General features: G+C 39.8%; 2 protein-coding genes across 6 annotated transcripts; one reads left to right on the forward strand and one right to left on the reverse strand.

Annotated features, from left to right (window-relative positions):
* The first annotated feature begins 821 nt into the window (after nucleotides 1-821).
* On the forward strand, nucleotides 822-8972 carry LOC115130774 (polycomb group RING finger protein 1-like). 5 transcript variants are annotated; one of them, XM_065019752.1, is made up of 9 exons: nucleotides 822-1277; nucleotides 2057-2159; nucleotides 3635-3787; nucleotides 4057-4128; nucleotides 4240-4342; nucleotides 6873-6918; nucleotides 7173-7259; nucleotides 7577-7657; nucleotides 8132-8972. In XM_065019752.1, exons 1-9 carry the CDS (start codon nucleotides 1191-1193, stop codon nucleotides 8180-8182), a joined length of 783 nt encoding a protein of 260 aa, XP_064875824.1. In that variant the 5' UTR covers nucleotides 822-1190; the 3' UTR covers nucleotides 8183-8972. The 5 variants fall into 5 exon arrangements, with proteins under 5 accessions (XP_064875824.1, XP_064875823.1, XP_029518079.1 ...); XM_065019751.1 differs by having other exon boundaries at nucleotides 822-1276; nucleotides 2050-2159; XM_029662219.2 differs by having other exon boundaries at nucleotides 1164-1277; nucleotides 2054-2159.
* A 2956-nt stretch (nucleotides 8973-11928) lies between these two features.
* On the reverse strand, nucleotides 11929-14456 carry lbx2 (ladybird homeobox 2). Its single transcript, XM_029662221.2, has 2 exons — nucleotides 13711-14456; nucleotides 11929-13020 (listed from the first exon to the last, which is right to left on the reverse strand). The coding sequence occupies exons 1-2, from the start codon at nucleotides 14033-14035 to the stop codon at nucleotides 12560-12562; spliced, it is 786 nt and encodes a 261-aa protein (XP_029518081.1). The 5' UTR covers nucleotides 14036-14456; the 3' UTR covers nucleotides 11929-12559.
* Nucleotides 14457-21731: the final 7275 nt, after the last annotated feature.

A 21731-nucleotide genomic window follows, 5' to 3' on the forward strand; every position in this document is an offset into this window, starting at 1 on the left:
CAAAAGACACTGCATGCGTATCTTCCATTGGCTTACCAAACAACAAGGTGCTTTACCATGGAGTGGGAGACAATGTGCCACATATTTTGAATGAGTGCAACATTGACATATTACAAAGGGTGAGACATGAGCTTTTGTTCAAGACAACATTTGGGTGGAGCACAGATAGAAAGCCACTGGGGGATTTCACTACAAATTCGAAATAAACGTTCAAGACAGCCCAGAGCACTTTCCATCAATGAAGGAGCGACTCAAAAGTTAACTTACATTATTATTATTTTTTATAGATGCTACTTCTCTGAAACTTGTCACAGCAAACCTGCGCTCAAAGTGACCATACAATATCTTTCCATATGGTACAAATGACATATTTTAAAAGGCAATATGTAGTGGTGATGTCTAAAGATTCACCTAAGGGAAAATTGGTTAAATTTAAGGACATAATTGATATAGTCTTATAAACTAGGACTGTTGTTACTGGGAACACCATCTCTTCTAAATATGTCACACAGTGTAGCCTACCCCCGTGGATGAGTAGCCTATGCTCTATAACCGTAGTGGTGATTGCAATCTCCAAACTAAGATGTTGGCCAACAACTAACGTGAAAAACAATTTATACGGACAATTTCTACCCAAGAAATGTTGCTGTTGTCTAACAATATTGAGTCGTATGCTTCCAGTGCCATCTACTGACAAGAGACTGGTAGCACAGAGCCTACCATTCAAGGCTATTCAAAAACGTTTCTGTGTGTGAGCCCAACAGTGAGCTCTTATGTCATAGAAGGTGCCAGTGCTGTCACTAGTAGGCCTACTTAATTTCTCCATGCAAATATGATTTATTGTTGAAAGTAGTATAGCAATCGACACGCAGCTTTTACAACCCATCATGAGAAGCTGTATGCTAAGAAATGCAAGAGGAGTAACAGGACTCACCGTTCTGTCATTTGTGTTCTGCTTTTAGTTCTGCATTTTTCGAGGTGTTATTATTTAAAATACTTAACACAGAAAAACGTCACTGACGTTTGATGGTGAGTTTTGAGTAGGAAGCGAGTGAGAAAACAGAGTAGGAAGCGAGTGAAGGGTTAGAGGGCAGGGCACGATGAAAGGTGATTGAAATTCAGCCACAGAACGGACTTGGAGCATGCTCTTGAACACTCCTTCCACCCGGAAATACGAATAATTCCCAAAGATGGCGGAGCAAGGGCCAATGGCGATAGCTATGCGGCTAAGAAATCAACTCCAGTCCGTATATAAGCTCGACCCGTTACGAAATGAGGTAGGTACCAATTAATTTCGGACTCTATAGACCAGTGAGAATTGTTTGAGTTGATCAGGGCTGGATCTAGCCGCATAACTAGTTACGACAAGGAAAGGCAGCAATGCGAGCGCTTTCTCCCGTCCCTAAGTGATGGAGAGAGAGCTGCCTACCATGTGTGCGGAAGTCTACCCGTGTTGTTGTTCTGGGCAGGTAATTCGTGCAAATGTGTACAGTTCAAACGACCCATTCCCCGCGTTTTACACCAGAAACGCGGTGCATTGTTTGTTAAAATACTAATGTGCGTTTTGCATGGATAAAATATTTTGAGTGATGTTTAAGTTTTTACACTTATTAACTAGTAGCAGCTAATTGTGTTTGCTAGGCTAGCTAGCTTCTCGTGACTGGTTTGTCAAACCTTGCTTGTAAGTGACTGTCTTACCTGTGTCCAATATTTGCAATTCCGTGTGTAGCGTACTGGGTTGCTAACTATAACTTTATAAAGATATAACGTAAAGTTAGATGCTACACTGTTATTTGCCATTGTGTTAGCAATCATAACTAGGTACAATGTTGCAGTCACCTGACACACCCACCTGCTCTAAGTAGTGGAAAAGAGCACGCGCAATCGACAATCAACTCACCAGGCTCCTCTAGAATATCGTCATTCTGTTATTTAAAAAAAAATATATATATATTTTTTTTTACAACTTTACACCAAGTAGCAACAATGTAACGAAACTGCATGGGATACTTTATATTCTTGAGATTTCAATAGCAACTTAATATTGTTGCAGGAGGAAGTGAAGTTGAAGATCAAAGACCTGAACGAGCACATAGTGTGTTATCTCTGTGCCGGGTACTTCATCGATGCCACAACTATTACCGAGTGTCTGCATACATGTAAGTGGGCCTAGCCTGTGTGTTCTATGTTTTGGTTTATGAAGTTATCTCTCTAAGAAATAGGTTAACTTTTATAGACTTGTGGACTAGCCTACTTACTGCCTGTGAATGCGTACAAATCAAAGTTTGTTGGTCTCGTACACAGATTTACAAGTGCAGCTTAATACTTATGTTTCTAGCTTCAAAAGTGCAGTATACTTTTGTATATATAGTGTATGGACACCCTTCAAATGAGTGGATTCTGTCATTTCAGTCACAACTGTTGCTGACAGGTGTATAAAATCGAGCACACAGCCACGCAATCTCCAAAGACAAACATTGGCAGTAGAATGGCCTTACTGAAGAGCTCAGTGACTTTCAACATGGCACGGTTATAGGATGCCACCTTTCCAACAAGTCAGTTCATCAAATTTCTGCCGTGCTAGAGCTGCTCTGGGCAACTAAGTGCTGTTATTGTGAAGTGGAAATGTCTAGGAGCAACAACGAGTCAGCCATGAAGTGGTAGGCCACACAAACTCACAGAATGGGCTCGCCAAGTGCTGAAGCACGTAGCATGTGAAAATCGTCTGTCCTCAGTTGCAACACTCACTACCGAGTTCCAAACTGGCTCTAGAAAAAACATCAGCACAATAACTGTTCGTCGGGAGCTTAATTTGAAATGGGTTTCTATGGCCGAGCAGCTGCACGCAAGCCTAAGATCACCATGCCAAGTGTCGGCTGGAGTGGTGTAAAGCTTGACCCCGTTGGACTCTGGAGCAGTGGAAACACAGTCTCTGCAGTGATGAATTAAGATTCACCATCTGGTAGTCCGACAGACAAATCTGTTTGGTGGATGCCAGGAGAACACTACTTTCTCAAATACATAGTACCAACGGTAAAGTTTGTTGGAGGGGGAATAATGGTCTGGGGCTGTTTTTCATGGTTTGGGCTAGGCCCCTTAGTTTCAGTGAAGGGAAGTCTTAACACTACAGCATACAATGACATTCTACACTTCCTACTTTGTAGCAAGTTTGAGGAAGGCCCTTTCCTTTTAATGCATAACAATGCCCCTGTGCACAAAGTGAGGTCCATACAGAAATGTTTTTTGATCAGGGTGGAAGAACTTGACTGGTCTGCCCTGACCTCAACCCCATCGGTCCACTTTGGGTTGAATTGAAATGCCGACTGTGAGCCAGGCCTAATTGCCCAACCTCACTAATGCTCATGTGGCTGAATGGAAGCAAGTCCCGCAGCAATGTTCCAACATCTTCCTTCCCAGAAGAGTGGAGGCTATTATAGCAGCAAATGGGGGACCAACTCCATATTAAAGCCCATGATTTTGGAATGAAATGTTTGACGAGCAGGTGTCCACGTACTTTGTCATGTAGTGTACATAGTAATAAAACAAGTTTGTATCGTGCATTTTAATGTTACTATAAAATAACATCCTTTTTCGGGGACATTAATGGCCAAAGTCTCTTCTGCTTCTATTTCAGTCTGTAAAAGTTGTATCGTGAAATACCTCCAAACCAGCAAGTATTGTCCAATGTGCAACATAAAGATCCATGAAACCCAGCCTTTATTGAACCTGAAATTGGATAGAGTGATGCAAGACATTGTCTACAAACTGGTTCCAGGACTTCAAGAAAGTAAGTACATTGAAATTCATACAATAATACTTGTTCTGATTTTTGTTACATAGTACTTTAATGGTTTGATTTTGTTTCTCCTGCTTACTTAAGAGCGTTTTTCTAACTCCTAATCATCTCATTTGTAAAGTTCTCATGCAATGAGAACTAGTGTAACAGCGTTACTTAAACACCTGCGTCATTACATTAATTTAGCGTGGGTTGATAAAATATATTTTTTTAATGTGGTAGTGTTTCTAAGGTCCTTATTTTCTGTTCTTTGTAAACAGGTGAAGACAAGAGAATAAAGGAATTCTATCAGTCGCGTGGGCTTGAGAGAGTTGTCCAACCGCCTGGGGAAGGTAAGCCTTTAGATTTTAATACAATTTTTTTCAATTTTTTTCAATTTTTTTTTTCATGTTTTGTCTATCTACAGCTTCTACTTTTACATGGTATCTGTGTGTCACCCCTAGACTCCATACCAGATACAGGATTACCTTTTACCAGCTTTGACCATTCCAAGGCCCACTTCTACAGATATGACGAGCAGGTCTCGCTTTGTCTAGAGAGGCAAAGGTAAGATTTTGTGACATGCCTTGACACAACTACAGTAAGTAGCCTACTGTCTATTCTCAGACCGCAGGTGGATTATCACTGATACTTAGTGCTTAAATTCAGTTTTGGTTCTACCCCCCCCCCACAGTGTTTCCAGTAATTGTCAGCTATTGTCCAATAAAAATGCATAAAAGCCAACAAATTAAAACATTGCCACCCTAGAATATATCCTGTTTGCATTGGCTCTGCATGGAAATTGGTTCAGATTGTCTTTCAATCGCATCATCTATATACTCTGCCTGTCTGTCTTGAGCTCTCGCTAACATACCAACTGGTACCGGCCTGCAGAGTTTCCTGCGCCTGTGAGTCAGTGTGACAGGGGCAGAAGTGTTACAGTATTTTATGATGTTTTGCAAACTGGTGACAATGATTTATTGAGCTATAATAGCCTACCATGAAAAATGCATGTGTCCTGCTGGCTTGTCAATATGCTGTTGAAACCTGGACATTTTACTTCTTGAGGCATGTCTTACCTTGCTTCAAAGTAGCCTATAACCAAAATCCCACCATAGAAATGTGAAGGCAATTATTTGATGAAGACCTCATGTTCATGTACTATGGGTCTTCTTTCATTGTCTATCAGCCAAAGGTATTATCCTAGTCATTTTAGCAACTCACCATAGTTATCTTTAGCTCGCCTCTTTCAAAATAACAAAGGGATATTTCTATCTCTGCCCATGAAACTGCTTTAATGGTGTTTTCAAATTGTATTTTGTAACATTTGCACATAGGCCTACCTCTGTGTACAGTGCATTTGGAAAGTATTCAGACCCCTTGACTTTCTCCACATTTATGTTACAGCCTTATTCTATAATTGACCCCCCCCCCCCCCAATTAAAACACAATGCCCCATAATGACAAGGCAAAAACAGGTTTAGAAATGTTTGCAATGTATAAAAAAAATACTGAAATCACATTTACATAAGTATTAAGACCTTAACTCAGTACTTTGTTGAAGCACCTTTGGCAGTGATTACAGCCTCTGGTCTTCTTGGATTATGACCCTACAAGCTTAGTACACCTGTATTTGGAGTTTCTCACAATCTTCTCTGCAGATCCTCTCAAGCTCTGTCCGGTTGGATGGGGACCGTCACTGCACAGCTATTTTCAGGTCTCTCCAGAGATGTTTGATCGGGTTCAAGTCTGTGCTCTGGCTGGACCACTCACAGGCATTGAGACTTGTCCCGAAGCCACTCCTGCGTTCTCTTGGCTGTGTGCTTAGGGTTGTTGTCCTGTTGGAGGGTAAACCTTCGCCCCAGTCTGAGGACCTGAGCACTTTTGGAGTAGTTTTTCATCAAGGATGTCTCTACTTTGCTCCGTTAATCTCGATCCTGACTAGTGTCCCAGTCCCTCCCGCTGAAAAATGTCCCCACAGCATGATGCTGCCACCAATGCTTCACCGTAGGGATGGTGCCAGGTTTCCTCCAGACATGCTTGGCATTCAGGCCAAAGAGTTCAATCTTGGTTTCATCAGACCAGAGAATCTTATTCGCTGTCTTCCTTTCAGTGTCTTTTTTTGAGGAGTGGCTTCTCTGGGCACTACCATAAAGGCCTGATTGTCTGAGTGCTGCTGAGATGGTTGCCCTTCTGGAAGCTTTTCCTATCTCCACAGAGGAACTCTGGAGCTCTGTGACCATCAGGTTCTTGGGGAGGCCAATGTGGTCTTGGGGCTCTTCAATGCTGCAGAAATTGTTTCATACCCTTCCCCAGATCTGATCCCCGACACAATCCTGTATCGGAGCTCTACGGACAATTCCTTCGACCCCCATGGCTTGGTTTTTGCGCTGATATGAACTGTGGGACCTTATATAGACAGGTGTGTGTGCCTTTCCAAATCATGTTCAATCAATTGCATTTACCACATGTTGACTCCCAAGTTCTAGAAACAGGATGCACCTGAGGTAAATGTTGAGTCTCATAGCAAAGGGTTTGAATGCTTATGTAAATAAGGTGTTTCTGTTTTTTCCTTGTCATTATGGGGTATTGTGTGGGGTATTGTGTGGGGTATTGTGTGTAGATTGAGGATTTTTTTTTTTAAATCAATTTTTGAATTCGGCTGTAATGTAACAAAATGTGGAAAGTCAAGGGGTCGACACTTTGAATGCACTGCACATTGCAGAGCCTAAAACGAATAAATAATTATCAACATTTTAAGAAACATTCTGATCATGTTCCATTGCTACAGCGTGTACCTACACTACTTTGACACACATTGTGGGGATTAAGGAGTATATGCAATACCCACTGGAAAATAACTGGGTATACAGCTTATACCACTACACCACTGATTGGCAGTGAGCACTCCTAAAAAAACAAGCTTAACCTTCACACGGTGGCATTCAAATGGGTTTTTATTAGATATAGCCGGTAAAATTCACATTTTAAAATGAGAACCCCGTCACAAATGTTTCCTGAAATTCTTTCCGTTCAAAATGCCCCTTAAAATCCCTCCGTGTCTCATGCTTAATCATGTACTCTCTTGTCCCTACAGTTCATCACTGTCTGAAAAAAAAGATAAGACCAAACTGACTCTTCATGTAAGTCGTGTGTGGAATGGAACCCCACTATGCCACCAGAGGTCTCTGTTAGTTTAACTTGCAGTGGTCTGTTCTGTTTGGATCGGGTCTCCACAAGCAATGCTTTTGCAATTGTATTTCATTTGAGTGTATCTGTCAGTCCCTAGTAGAATTGCCCACATTTTTGGGGGGTATATCCATCTTAATTCTGTAATCATTTGGAATCACGTGTGGAATTGGAGTTGTAGTAATGTTGCTCTGCCTCGTGTCTGCAGCAGAAGTTTGTGCGCTGCTCGGTCCGAGCCGAGGTGAGACACCTGCGTAAAGTGCTGTGTCATCGACTGAATGTGGAGAAGCACCAGGTCAGTTGATTGTCTAGGAAGACTACATTTTAAGAGGGACATATCAGCACCATTTTACATTACATGTGCAGTGTACCTATTTGCAAACAGTCCAAAACGACAACACAGGAACCATGTCCTATGACTACAAAAGTGTAGCCTATTAGATAATCCCTTGTTGTGCAACTTTTCAGTCGAGTGCTTTGAGTATTATACACAGGTTAGTTGCATGTGAATGTTTCAGAGAGCTGGAAATGGAGCATATGGGAGCTTGTACAGTTGACCCAGGACCAGTTGTCATGTTTTGTCCTCACTGTGTGGTCTCCATTTCATCACAGATCCAGATGTTGTTCAATAATGAGTCCCTTCCAGATCACATGACCATGAAACGGCTGTGGATCTCTCACTGGTTTGGCAAGGTACCTCCCAAGTTGAGCCAACAATTTCACACTGAATTCCTTTACACTTTAACTTTTTCCATTTGGACGTTCTGCGGTGGAAACAGCAGTATTGAATTTAAGGAAATAATATTCCAAATCAATATTCTGTAGTGACTTCAAATTATACAATGTCTATGGAAATGTTACTCTCAATTCAAACATGTTTTCTAAGCACAAGAAGAAAGTAATTGTATGTTACTTAGAAAACGACATTGTTTGGGGGTAAGACAAATAGGGCATACATATTTAAAAAGTTAAATCATGCTGATGTTGATCTGTGTACATATTCCTTCATAAATCCAAATAATTAATTATAGTGCGAGAAGAGAAAATACTTTGACTTACCTCAAATCCTGTAAACAGGGTTATAATTGATTTGGGAGCTTCTTTCTGATTAGTTCGATTTATGTTCATGTAGGATTACATGTAATCAATTGTTTCTTATTATTCCAGGCTCAACCGTTGGTCCTTCACTACACTATTAAGGACAAAAGGACAAGATAGAACTTTTCTTGCCTGGCTACCCATCCACATCACTCCGGCCAACTGATGTTTCTTGTCCACCATGAGTTTGGGTTTGCCCCGCCCCGACAGTTTCTAGAATGCACACACATTCTAATTGGTCCCAGAAACCGAGGGATTGGGCCAGAGCCGGCCTACATGATGTCATCAATTTTGCTACTCTTTGTTAGATGATCCAATCACTGAATTTGTTTTGTACAAAGGCCTTCATTTTGAAGTCAGACAAACAACTTCTAGGATGGCAGTTTCAGACCATGTATGTAGCGATCGATAGACTCATTGGTTGTTTAGCAACAACCGACGTGTGTGTGCGACTATGGGGCAAAACAGACAAGGTTGGCTTAGATTGTTGACACGTAAACTAGTCTCCATGTGCAAATTTGTTTTAAATAAACAATGAGCACTTCTCTTCATACATTAGTTGTTGGTTAGCTAGTGAATTTTTGCCATTAGCATTGACATGAAATCAGTCAAACCTCAAAACAAGACATGGTATCAAGAACAAGATAAAACTAGCTGAAACGAGCCACCTATGATTCCCCACACGGGCAACTCTTTTCTTTGTTGCTAGCTAGCTGACCATTCAGAATCCTCACAAAGCACTGCTTCCGGCCTCAGAATTACATTTGGGGTGAGATGTCAGGCAAGGACTTCCCCCTTTCTAATGACTTCAGCAGCTGTATATATTTTGTATTAAATATATTCTATTTTAATAGTGTGTGTACATATTTTGCTTGTTTTGTATTTTTGAAAATAAATATTTGAAAACTGAGATTTGCACAGAATTCTTTTAAACAGTTGCTATGTTCAATTATGGGAAGCCAACATCAACATGGAATGGAAGCAACTATCAATGGAACTGTGCAAAGTTGAAGTTTCAGTGGTGCAAGTCCGGAGTTATCAAATTGGAGTAGTGCAAAACTAACACTGAACTCTAAATTCTGGTAAATATTTTTGTTCTTAGACGCTCATGAACTGTACTATATACAGTGGAACTGATGTTCTGTACATACTTGATGCTATTTTACAGCCCCTTTATGGTTTGTGCTGATGAGTCACGCTGGATAGGAGCAGCTGATGTCCAGGCATGCCAGCATTGGGAATCGATGTTAACTCACTATTCTCAAATCTATACCCAAATCTCATCAGAGATACCTTTGTTTTAATGACTGTCAGACGACTGGTTCTAATGTTCTTCATTAAGTGATAACATCCCACTAGGTGGCAGACTTGATTCATTCTACGCATTACTTCACTTTTAGGTTGACTGAGGAGAGACCATCCCCATGAGGGCCATTATCAGTGGAGCTGCTATGGTGCTGCTTGACATTGTTTAGAATTATTTTTCTCGTGCCATATGTGTGTCTTTCTAATATTACTAAGTCATACAGGATGATTTGTGCCGTTGAGTCAATGTTACTCTCAGTCATGGCCTTTGTTTACATGGAATGTATGGTGTGTAATCTTTTGTAGCACAGTATATTTGAGCTTTAAAACCAACTGATGGGTATCTGTAACCATATCAATGGGCATCTTTTTGTGTAAAACTGTGTCGAGCAATACATATCCACTGTATGCTCTAAAGAGATTACCAGCCATTTACTTAAAGTAAATGATGAAATTGTAATGATACAATAATGACCTATTACTTGTTTATTTGGGATTCATTAAACATGCACTACTAGGCACCGTGCCGTTAACACTTGTTGAATTCTTTGAAGTACTGTTAGTAGAAAGTACACATTGTACCACAATCTCCAAGTAAATACCATAAAGTGCCATCTCAAAACTGATATCAGAAGTACATAGCCTACTTCATAGAATGTGCATATGTGAGTACATTCCTTAACTAACCATCAAGAACAGTGGTGCCAGGCCAATGACATAGTGGGCTATGGGAGTGGTGATATTGCATATGCATAAGATTTGTAGGCCTAAACAAACTCCCTTAAAATGATTACTTTTGATCACTCAGTTATTCTCCATAAGTGTTCATTTGCAAATAGTTGAAATTGTGCATGCCACAACCAGAGGGTTATACTACAACACAGGATAAATGAGTTAGCCAGCTAACTTGGATGAAAAAAAACAACAGAAATAACAGATTTTGTGGTTAATTAACTAAGCTAAAAATGTGTTTTTGGTTGTTGAGTCAATTAGACCTTGCCCATTAATGGCTTATCTTGCCCCCCCCCCCCCCCCCAAATTAGAAAGGTTATTTCACATTATTTAGGCAAGTTAGCTGGGTAACTCACTGATATTATTTGTAGTATACCCCTCCAGTAAAACATTTGTAAGCCTAACAATGTGTAGGCCTACCTCCACTGTAATTACACTGAACCTGCCAATGTAACTACTATGTTAACACACAGGAATTATTAGGGACACAATGTAAAGTGCCCATGTAAGACTTGACCAGTTGAGCACAAAGTAGCCTGTTTATCTGTAATAATAAGTATTGCTCTGGTTATTTAATTGTTAATACATTAATATTAGAAATAATTATTACACTCACACGTTTCGCCCTTCTTCGTTTAGCTGACATTTGATTAAACACATGGATCTGAGCATTTGCAACAAAAGACTGCCTCCGGAAAGACTGATTATTCTATTTTGCGGTACAGATATTCCAGCATTCCTCTTGCATTTGTATGAAAAACATCAAATGAAAGCCGTTCATTTAACGTTGTTAGACTAAGGTAACCACGTGATAAATATGGAGTTTACATATATTATCGAATGACATGTAAACGAAAGCTTGTTTTTATTTGCCACATACCAATTATGTATCATTATTTCTATCCAATCTTCTTTAACATTTGTTGTTCATGTAGACTGCTAAATAGCTTCCCTTTCAAAATATAGTGATGTGTGTGATGAGGCAAGCAGTGAATCAGATGCCTTATATCGCGTTGTGGGTCACACTGTTCTTTACCCTAACCTAGAAAAAAAACTGTAGGCCTATCTGGCAAGGTCTGGCTGAGTCACTCCACAATGCACCTATAAAAATCTAGTTGACTTTTCAACCACAACGATTCCAAGCGATTACACCAATTGTGTGCACTGTCTGAAGAAACTCCCTTGATCTGGTTACAAGTGTTACAAATGTGCGGAGAGATATTCAAGCAGACTGCAGTTAGAACAGCAAGGATGCGGGGGAGAAAGGCAACAACCCTCCTATTTCCACTGCCTCCTATTGAGATGTATTCATTAGGAACCCCATGCTAATCAATTGCTATTCATGGTCGTTTTTCCAAAACACACCCATTTTTAGAGACGCAGATGCGTGCCATTATTGCTGCAGGCTCAGTAAAAACTTTATGTACGGTAAGGCGGGTTAACCTAATCAATCATGTTGACCACTTTGTGTTAAAGACCATTCTTAAACCATATGGCAGTGGAGTAGTCGCAACATTATTTTCTGCTGCCCCGGGTCCTTACCAACTTGTGACAACTGTCAGGGAGGGAGTAAAAAGGAAGAGCTTGTTTAACTGCCGCTAATTGTGCAACTTTACGCAGAAAGCCACTTTCCACACAAAGAGCAATAGGCCTTCAATCAACAGAAGGATATTCAGATGTTGAAATCACGTGTAATAACCAATATTTTGATGTTAGCATAAGGAAAACAATATTCAATTCTAGATAAATGTTCACGATAATAAAATGTTGCCTTGCCATTGTGGTATGTCACAAACTGTAGACCAAACCAATACACATCGAGACAGAGGTAATTGCAGATATTATCATGAAATATCATACCCTTTATTTACATATTATTGATTAAATAGAATGGTACAATAAAATTAGGCATTCGTTATTTAATTTATATACAGAACGTATAGCGTGTAAAAGTTTTGGCATATGTTTCACTAGATATTGATAATGAATTTTTACATGACTGCTATTGCTTGGAAACACTTTTTTTAAAATAAAATGTACATCAAGATTGATCCTACGCTCCACTTACATGGGCATTTTAAAAGTTACAATTGGATCTGAACTTGGGGACATTCGAGTTGAAAATCTTTAATGTCCTTTAGCAGCTGAAAACGGATGAATAGTTAAAAAATGGCACCCCCCAAAAAAAGATACACAGAGAAGAAAAACACATACTTTGCGGTCTTGATCGTGTACTTTAACACTAAGTATGTTTCATTACCTATTGAAATAAATATGTATTCCTCAAATAAATGGGTGAAATTGAAACGGGGACATCTAGAAGGCTTTTACAGTCCCGTGAATGTAATTAAAATGGAGAAGAGGAGAAAGAAAACTTTCCTTTAAAGTTTAACTGCTATCAACGTCAATATCCGTGCAAAAGTTTTGAAAAATGCGCTTTCTTAAAACATGGGCCTACTGTCAATCGTCCACCTCAATCTCTTCTTCCTCCTCTGAGAATTCGTCCGTGGTTTGGTCTCTGGATGAGGAGGGGGACTGAGGAAATGCTCCGTGTCCTTGTGACGACGGGGAGATGCTAGGGGATATTGCTCCAGAGCTTCCTTGCAGGTCGTCAATGTCTTCCATGTTGACTAGCTTTTGCAGGGTTTGTGGTGGGACTTTTTTGAGCGACTCCACGTCTGCTTTCATCTCTTCCAAGTCTCTCTTGAGCTTGGCCCGTCTGTTCTGAAACCAGGTGATGACCTGAGCATTGGTTAGCCCCAGTTGCTGAGCTATCTGGTCTCGATCGGCCGGAGACAGATATTTCTGGTACAAAAAGCGCTTCTCAAGTTCATATATCTGATGGTTGGTGAAAGCTGTCCGGGACTTTCTCCTCTTTTTTGAGGTTTGCCTCTGTCCAAAGGCGTTTACATGCTCACGGCCTTTAGGGAAACGGAAATACAGAGTCACTTTCCAAAACAATATCAGAACAATATGTCTACAAGTGTCCTAAAGTGTGCCATGATAGAATCAGCAGCGTTGTAATTGAAGTCTTGTTTTATCGAATATGTAAAGCAGTTGCAAACAATTGTTATTATTATTTTGGGTATGGTTTGAAAATAACTTGCATACAGCATTCTATAGAGACAATATGCAACGAAAAACAGATTCATGTTTCACACTGTCCATGCACCATTAGGATTAAAATATTTATCAATATCAGGTTTGAAATAAATAACATGCTACCCAATAAAACAACCTATAAAACGTTGACACTTAATTACATTTTAAACCAGGAAGCACAATAGAACATGTCAGAGGCCTCCTTTTCCACCCCAATAAATGGCAGGTTTCCTTATAGCCTACTGTTAAGTATCGCACAAATAAAATTAAACTATGAAATAATAGCCAGGGATAGATAACATCACACAGAATAGGCTTGGCAATAGCTTGACACATATTGCAATGCCTTTAGAACCACACTCACTGTAAACGTTTGATAACAGTTGACACGATAGGTTATCACCAACGGCTATTTCGATGATTATGCATGTTTAGGCAATACAATCACTCACTGAATCTGTAAATGTAAATATTAAAACGTTATGTCAATATTGAATATGAATCATTACCTTCAGCTGCTTGTATAACGCTGACTTCCAGACCTTTAAATGTTTTGCTGGCTAGTTCCTCCAGAGCGCATAACGGCGAAGAGGGAGTGCTAATACCGTTCCTTGCTGCATTTGAGCCGGACACTTTTTCAATAACTCTCGGCGGACAGAGATTTGCAACTGACTTCTTCACAGAGGGTTTGCTTAGGATATCCTCAATGCTGAACGGCGTCAGAGGCTTGTTTGAGTTGGCCGGGGGTGGAAGCTGGTCCAAGGGACCCCGTCTCCTCTCCTCACCGCTGGACTGCAACACCGAGCCTGTCTTCATGTCTTTACTGGAGGTCATTGCAGTCCCAAGGAATTACTGCTGACAAAGACTGATTATTTCATTCAAATGGTCGTTCAAACGTCCACAAGTGTTTCCTTCAATTGTCGTCTTCTTCGCAGCCCACTTTTGAGCACTTTCAGTCGAATTATGCAACTACACTTTTCTAAAATGTTTCTCCAAAATAACCATGGTTCGGGGGTAGGTTGCAGTTTCACAGGCAACCAAATCGTATTTCCTTGCAGAGAGAGACAGTTCCTCTGCGAAGTTCCATGGAGATCTTTAGAAAGTATAACTGTACTGGCTGGGGGCGATTCCCTGCAAGGAATAAGCTGTCCCAAGGAACAAGAAAAAGCAAGCAACCGCTAACGAGTTATTGTTGATTGGGCGAAGTTCAATTAGAGAAACACTAGCTACACTACTTGCTGACCCGCTGCTGCGTCTTAAAGGGCCAGACCATTATAATTAATTGGACGCGAGAAGAGGAGGAGTTTCGCCTCAGCAATGTTGGGGATGTTTGAGGAGCGGGAGATGGCTTGAAATGTTCATGTATCTTCCGCCCCCCCTTCCCACAGGCAACATGCTCTCCGTGTATTCCTCTGGAAAGGGAGTTGATGTTCATTTAAACAATGCCATAAGCATTCTTGTGTATAATGGTCAACTCTGTATTATTATGGTACACAGTAGGCCTAATTGAGTGATATAAAAAGAAACGGCACTATTGGCACCCTTGTAGCTTAATCATACAAAATGATACGAGAGATTTGAAGGCACTTATGATTCGGAGACAAAAGGATTGGTGGATAATGTGAGTGCTAGCAACCCCAAAAGCTTGAACAGGGTAGGCAACATCAAACTGCTCACTGCACGGTTAGTCTAATTTTCAATTATGCAATATAGTAAGCTAACGCAGGTAACTCAAATGCAGTAAAATGACTTTTACAATGTGACAAATGTGCATTATTATTAGGCTACTAATGTCCAATATTACTAATATTTATTGAATGCATTACTATTTTGATAGGCATGACTGTATATGTTATTACTACATTATCAACATAATTGTTTTCTTAGAACTATACAAAAGTAAGCCCACATAATTATTAACATGACATTTTAGCATGCCCATTAAGTTTCAAGAACAAGCATTAGTATTATCCTTCCTGTCGTGAGCTTATAGTTTTGGATCTTTTGGCAGAGGAACCACTACGATAAACCGTTAACCCTTGAAACCTTTATCCTTTTTTTGAACATCAGCTATCGGTGCTTTAAAAAACAATGGCTGCAGCCTACTTTTATCTCCTGTAACCGTATAGCAAGCCAAATAGACAACCTGGGAATGATTAGGAGATAAATAGTGCATTGTAGGACAGTGTTGAGTTACACTATAATGTTCCATAAAATGTCCTAGAATAACATGCTGATAAATCTGACGCCGTGGCCAGTGACAATACTTTATGTGATCTGTTTAGCTTGCAGGTAAAGAGACGAGACACAGAAGAGTTGTCACGGTGCCATTCTCTCCCCATCGTTAATGATGTGAATTCAAATTCTGATGATGTCCGGGCTGTACCATGTAAGAGAGTAGATCAGAGAATGAAAAAGGGGGCCAGTTCGAAAGCATCGAGGATCAGGTTGGTTGTGTGTGTTGTTTATCCATTGAGCAGACTATTAGGCCTACTTCATTTGACACAATAACACCTATTGTAGAATATGCACGCATTAATAGTTCGTTACAAAGATTTTTGAAATGGGTTTAACGGCAATCTGAGGTATGAAAATACCCATCATGCTATGTTGCATGCTATATGTTTCAATAATTGCAATTACAAAATAAGCAATGTGCTTCGAAAGGAATTTGATCTGCATGCACATAGCGAAATGTTGTTTTTTGTATTTTCGTTTAGCCTATTCAAATATAATATATTGAGAAAAGTGTTTACAATTTGTATTACATATTTTTTAAACCAGCTCCATTTGATTGTTTATGGTGCACACGTAGGCTATCATAAAATGTATATTTGTACTCTATTAGGCTAATCGCAAAAAGGGAACTATCCTAAATGAAATAGGACAATATCAGCATATGAATATAATGCTTTTCACCATATTTTTTTATAATAAAAACATTCGATTGACATGTTTACAAAGTGTTGGAGGATTATTTCTAATGTATTTTACTAAGCAAATTAACACCGTGCTCTCTCAGCAGTGTGGTAGAAAGATGTTAGATTTAGAGGTGGCAATTCTGAGCTTATTCCCACATCCCTACCGTGCGTGTCAACAACATCAACTATCTATTTCAAACCCGAGGTACACTATTGTTAATGTCCAATGGTGCGATTATTTCATTGCGTTGTAATAATCCACTGAAATGATAAATGTCTTTCTTACATGAACCATTAACAGTGAATAGAACCTTGCAGAAACACCATATTGTTCGTGCCAAGAACCCCATATGGTGACATTCGTGTAGGGACGAAACCAGGCCAAATAGGAGTTATAAAACAGCACGAGATTCTATTAGCTTGGATGGAGACCCGCTGTCTTGCATGTCATTTAGCAATATTGAGAGGGAGGTTTTCCGATTAAATATGTATAATTCATTCGAAGGGCTCTGTTGACTACAAACAACATTTGAGGTTGTAACATTTCAAAGTGGTCCCTCAGCTAGATGCATCGATTGGGCCTTGTAAAATGAACATTTTCTTCCACGTAAAATAACACACATCTGTAGGCCTATCACACTAACGTCATTAACGTGTTGCTTAATCTCATGACTTGTTGTAGGATTTATCCTAGCTCAAATAATGACGAGTTAAATATAATTATAGGCCTAGGCCATCCATCGAATTTATATATATTTTTAAACTACAGCTTGATAACTATAAACCAATGTCTTGTTGCCGATCAACAATTTCATTTTTTTTTTTTTTTTAACTATTTGGTTGCGGTCAGTGCTATCTTTGGGACGTCCCTAACCCTGAACCCAACCTTAACCCCTAACCTCAACCATAACCACAACCCTTACTTAACCCGAAACTTAACCCTTACCGTAACCATTTAAAATGTCAACTTCAATGGGGGTAGGGAGGTCCCAAGGATCCCATTTAGCAGGGCTATTTGGTTGCAATGATTTTATTATAATACTGTTCTTCTCCACGTGTTATTATATTTCAACTCTACCTGGAAAATAACCCTTGCTAACCTTTTACAATCGCAGTAGCCTTTAACATAACATATGTTACTATATACAGGTGAACTTGGAAATGGAAACGAACCACCCATGCTTATTGATGTCATAGGCTAATATTGTCTTGATGAAAAATATTGACATTTATGCCAACAGACTTGGTGCAATTCATAGTTTCGGCCTATTCAGGAAAAAACGCAGAATGTAACGTTGGTGTTGATATCATAGGGTCCTTTCGTCCTTTCAGAAAGAGATACAGCTGCACTCTACGCCCATCAAGAACACAGCGGAGGGCAAACGAGCCATGGAGCGATGGAATGAATGGAGTGTTATATTTCCCTCAAACGCGGCAAGCATTGATAGTTCTAAAGATAAGTCCACCGATATCTCTTTTCCAAACATGTTTCCAATGATCTTTACGGTCTCAAGCGGAGCAGTGCTAATTCGAAAGGTTTTCTTTGGCTTAATTTAACCGTTAATTAGAAACAGAACACCTGACATCATCAATCATTAACTCTTCTGGGAGTTGTGTTTTATATTCGCCAAAGCTCTATCTCCAGTCAGTCCCCTTTCCCAGAGCTGCATGGTCCCCGGATAGGTCACATATTGCTCATGGCCTTTCAGTTTTCCTGGTACAGTGAAGATTTGTTGGGGCTGGCTATTGGAAAGACGTATTCAGACTATCAAAATATCATCGCCAATAGTCTAGAACTGGCCTTTGGAATAACTGCAAACATAAACCGTTGGTTGTGAATGTTGATTTTCTGATTATTTAGGCTGCACTGCATGGTTTGTCTTGATGCTTTGAAGATATTCGAGCAATGATAAAAGTACCCTAAAAGTACGTCCAATAAACTAGTAAAACCGGAGAAACATACTGTAGTTCTACCAAATTGTGCTAAAGCATAACATATGCAGGTGCATTGATTCGGTTATTTCTACGTTTTCTCTGTTGGTCTCTGTCCATGATTTAAATACAATTATCACAGACTGATAATCTCTCATCGGCAATATTATTTGGTATTTACAAAAATGTTTGAAACGTGGCGCGCCCAATGCAATACTACTGTGTCGAGTGACACATCTGAATATCCTTAAGGTAGCTAGACCTATTATGGTTTATTCATCACCTTCTTGCTATAATCGTTACTGACTCCTGTTGCAAAACAAAACAGCTGTACTAACAACTTAAATATAACATGATACAGGAACACTCACATTAACGTGGGAGTTATGGTGACACATGAGAGTGGTATACACTTGTTGTGAAATAGAGGTGCTTGCTGAGTTCGCAACAGTTGTGTTGGTCCCCATTGTATCCCTATAGGTCCTGTGATTTTCTGGGCATACAGGGTTGAAACATAAGATATTTGTCTATGCAGGCCCTGAATTTACAACAGTCCTAACGCTGCGTTATGACCGAGGTTCAATCTTCAGTACAATAAGCTGATGTGGTGTCGGGGAGGAGGGTAGTGACTTCAATGTATATGCCTTCGAATGACATTACCTTAGTCCTAGTGTGTCCATAAAGTGCTTGCATTGATCAAATTGTATAATGCCAGCAGGGCACGTTGACAAAATATCAGTAGTCAACCATTTTGATTACAAATGGGTTTGGGCTTTATAAGATGCTACACAATGGAGCAGTAATAAAGACGAAATAATTGTTGTGATATTGTGGGCTTTCACCTCCTCATTCAATCATTATTTTATAGGCATAACAATTCATAACCAATTTTTTCAATTGTAAACTGTAAATAGAAAAGTATATTATTTCTATTATTAAAATTATTGATATTATTATAATTTTCAACAAGAAAAATAATGGTAGGCCTACTAATGATAATGCAGTCATTCACAACATTCTGTCACTACTGGAATCAAGGTTGACCAACGTAACAAGAGAGCGAACTACAGGCGATTTCCCTTCAAATGGTAGTAGGCCTATATATTAATATATATTTTTTGCAATGTTATCTAACATCATTATTGACTGCCCTTATTTTCTCTGCACCGGCCGAAACATGTAAGGCCTAAACAAGCTTTATTGAACGCAGCGATCGTTTTAAGCAATGATGCATTTTCAAGGAAACACTACTGTCAATAGTTCGGGTATATGTGATCTTGAGTTGCTCGTGCGTTCTAACGATAATCACGGGTACCCTAGCCCTAGTAAACAACACGTCATCACCACCCCTGAATAAGAGAAAAAGTGAGTGAGCGCAAGAATAACTCCCTGCAGTGTGCGTGTGTGTGAAAATGGGGAGGGAGAAAGTGGAGGTTTGTGAGTGCGCGCGTACATGACAGGCAAGGTGGACGCGTAATCTTGGAGACAAAATATCTCCATCCATTCTCTCTGTAGGCGTGCGTGAGTGGGTTTGACGCGTGTAGAGATGGAGAGAAGAACATGAATCCCGGTTTCAAGCACCCTCTCTTAAGCATCTAAAACACCAGCAATGGTAAACGTCGGCCTTTAGGTGCTTAGGCTGTTACATTGCGCATTGCCTTTGACAGTGTCATATTCCACGGTGTTTAGTACCTGTTGTTTTTTCTCTCCCTTCAGCCACTGGGTTGACAAATGTTTAGATTTCCAAACGCGGAACCCCAAACGCGCAGGGCCAAACCGCTTCGCAGCCCTATCACCTTTGCACAGTTGATTTTCTCTCGCCGTTCAGAACTTGAACCCCCCCGGGAAGCGGTGTTGTTCGACAGTAATGCTCCATTGGAGTCCATTTAAGATCATAAAGAAGGATGTGGGAGGCCAAGCGCCCGACCAGAAGGGCTTAACGAAGATTACATTGCATTAGTACATGTATCTGCACCGTGGGCCATAATAGGCTTTATTAGCCTGTAATGATCAGAAACTATTTAAGCACCTTTAAACTAACCATAATGTCAAACACGACTAATAGGTTAGACTGAGCTAACTGTACAAGTCCTACTGCAAAGACAAACACTTTGAAATGTATTCATATTTTGTAAATAGCTGATTATAGGCCTAAACTATTATTGTTGTTATTATTATTATAATTATTATAATTATTATTATATAATTATATTATAATGACATTACATCAGTTATTATAAACTGGGTGGTTCGAACCCTGAATGCTGATTGGCTGACAGCTTTGGTATATCAGACCATATACCAGGGGTATGACAAAACATTTATTTTTACTGCTCTAATTAAGTTGGTAACCAGTTTATAATAGCAATAAGGCACCTCTGGAGTTTGTGGTATATGGCCAATATACCACAGCTAAGGGCTGTGTCCAGGCACTCCGCAATGCTCGTGCCTAGAAACAGCACTCGGGCGTGGTATATTGGCCATATACCACACCTACTCGGGCCTTATAAGACTTTTTATTTGACTTTTGATAAATTCATAGCCCATACATTGGCTGTTCTTTTCTTCCGGATGACACCTGTGAGTTCCAGAAGATAGTCTGAATTGATGTCTCCATTCAATACACTGTAGTAGAATGTTCTTCATCAATTAACTACATGTGGAATCACTTCAATCTAAAGGGTGGACATTGGCTCTATTCAGTATTCACTGTGTACTGTAACATATTGTACCCACAATTACAGATTTCATTTTTCAATAACACACACACACACACACACACACACACACACACACACACACACACACACACACACACACACACACACACACACACACACACACACACACACACACACACACACACACACACACACACACACACAGAGCAATCTTGATGGATGTTTTCCTTTGAACATGGCACCAGTAGACTAATACAGAGAGAAGTGGGACAGATCAAAGGGAGGAACCACACTGTCCCCCCAAATGGACGCCAACTGATGAGAAGATATGGAGCGGTTGAGCCCAAGCCATTTATTATTCGTTAGATGTGGGGTGAGCAACCATGGTCTGATTCCATTTTCAGGGTTTTGTTTTCTTATGTACAGTATTGCTCACAAAATAATGTAGCATTATCCTGTATGGACGATGTGCAGAACTATGTTGTCGTCCATAAAGATCATTTCTATTTGATGCATTTGAAATTATCCATAATGATCCACACATTGATAAATAACCATACATTGATAAACTGAACTAAGTTCAATTAAACAAATATTAATGCCAAAACTGAATGAATTAGGATATATGGTTTTGTCCTCCCCCCCAAAAAACACAACTTATTTCCATGATCTTTGGAGCTGTGTATCGATGTTGTTAACAAATTAGATGTTGTTAACCTTATTTTGTCTGCACGGATTGTCAGTTGCTCTGGATAAGAGGGACTTAAATGTAAAAGGCAAACACACGACAGATGCAGTAGGTGTTATGTGTCTATTTCACACTAGAATGTTAAACTGAGACATGCTCACAACCTCAGCACAGGAGCAGACTCATAATTGGAAGAGCTCAGATTGGTCAATTGACCCCAACATAAAGCCTACCTGATCTCATGGACAAACGGTCATTCTGTGTTTTATTTGGTTATTTACTGAACCTTTATTTAACTAGGCAAGTCA

The sequence above is a fragment of the Oncorhynchus nerka genome, linkage group LG6 (assembly GCF_034236695.1).
Source record: "Oncorhynchus nerka isolate Pitt River linkage group LG6, Oner_Uvic_2.0, whole genome shotgun sequence".
Lineage (NCBI taxonomy): Eukaryota > Metazoa > Chordata > Actinopteri > Salmoniformes > Salmonidae > Oncorhynchus > Oncorhynchus nerka.

Bases quoted from the DNA above. Each gene is read 5' to 3' on its own strand.
- LOC115130774 (XM_065019751.1), top strand. From the start codon at position 1,191: ATGGCGGAGCAAGGGCCAATGGCGATAGCTATGCGGCTAAGAAATCAA. The intron at 3,788-4,056 runs GTAAGTACATTG...CTTTGTAAACAG, and splicing joins GGTTCCAGGACTTCAAGAAA to GTGAAGACAAGAGAATAAAG. The intron at 4,129-4,239 runs GTAAGCCTTTAG...TGTCACCCCTAG, and splicing joins TGTCCAACCGCCTGGGGAAG to ACTCCATACCAGATACAGGA.
- lbx2 (XM_029662221.2), bottom strand. From the start codon at position 14,035: ATGACCTCCAGTAAAGACATGAAGACAGGCTCGGTGTTGCAGTCCAGC. The intron at 13,021-13,710 runs GTAATGATTCAT...GTTTCCCTAAAG, and splicing joins CGTTATACAAGCAGCTGAAG to GCCGTGAGCATGTAAACGCC.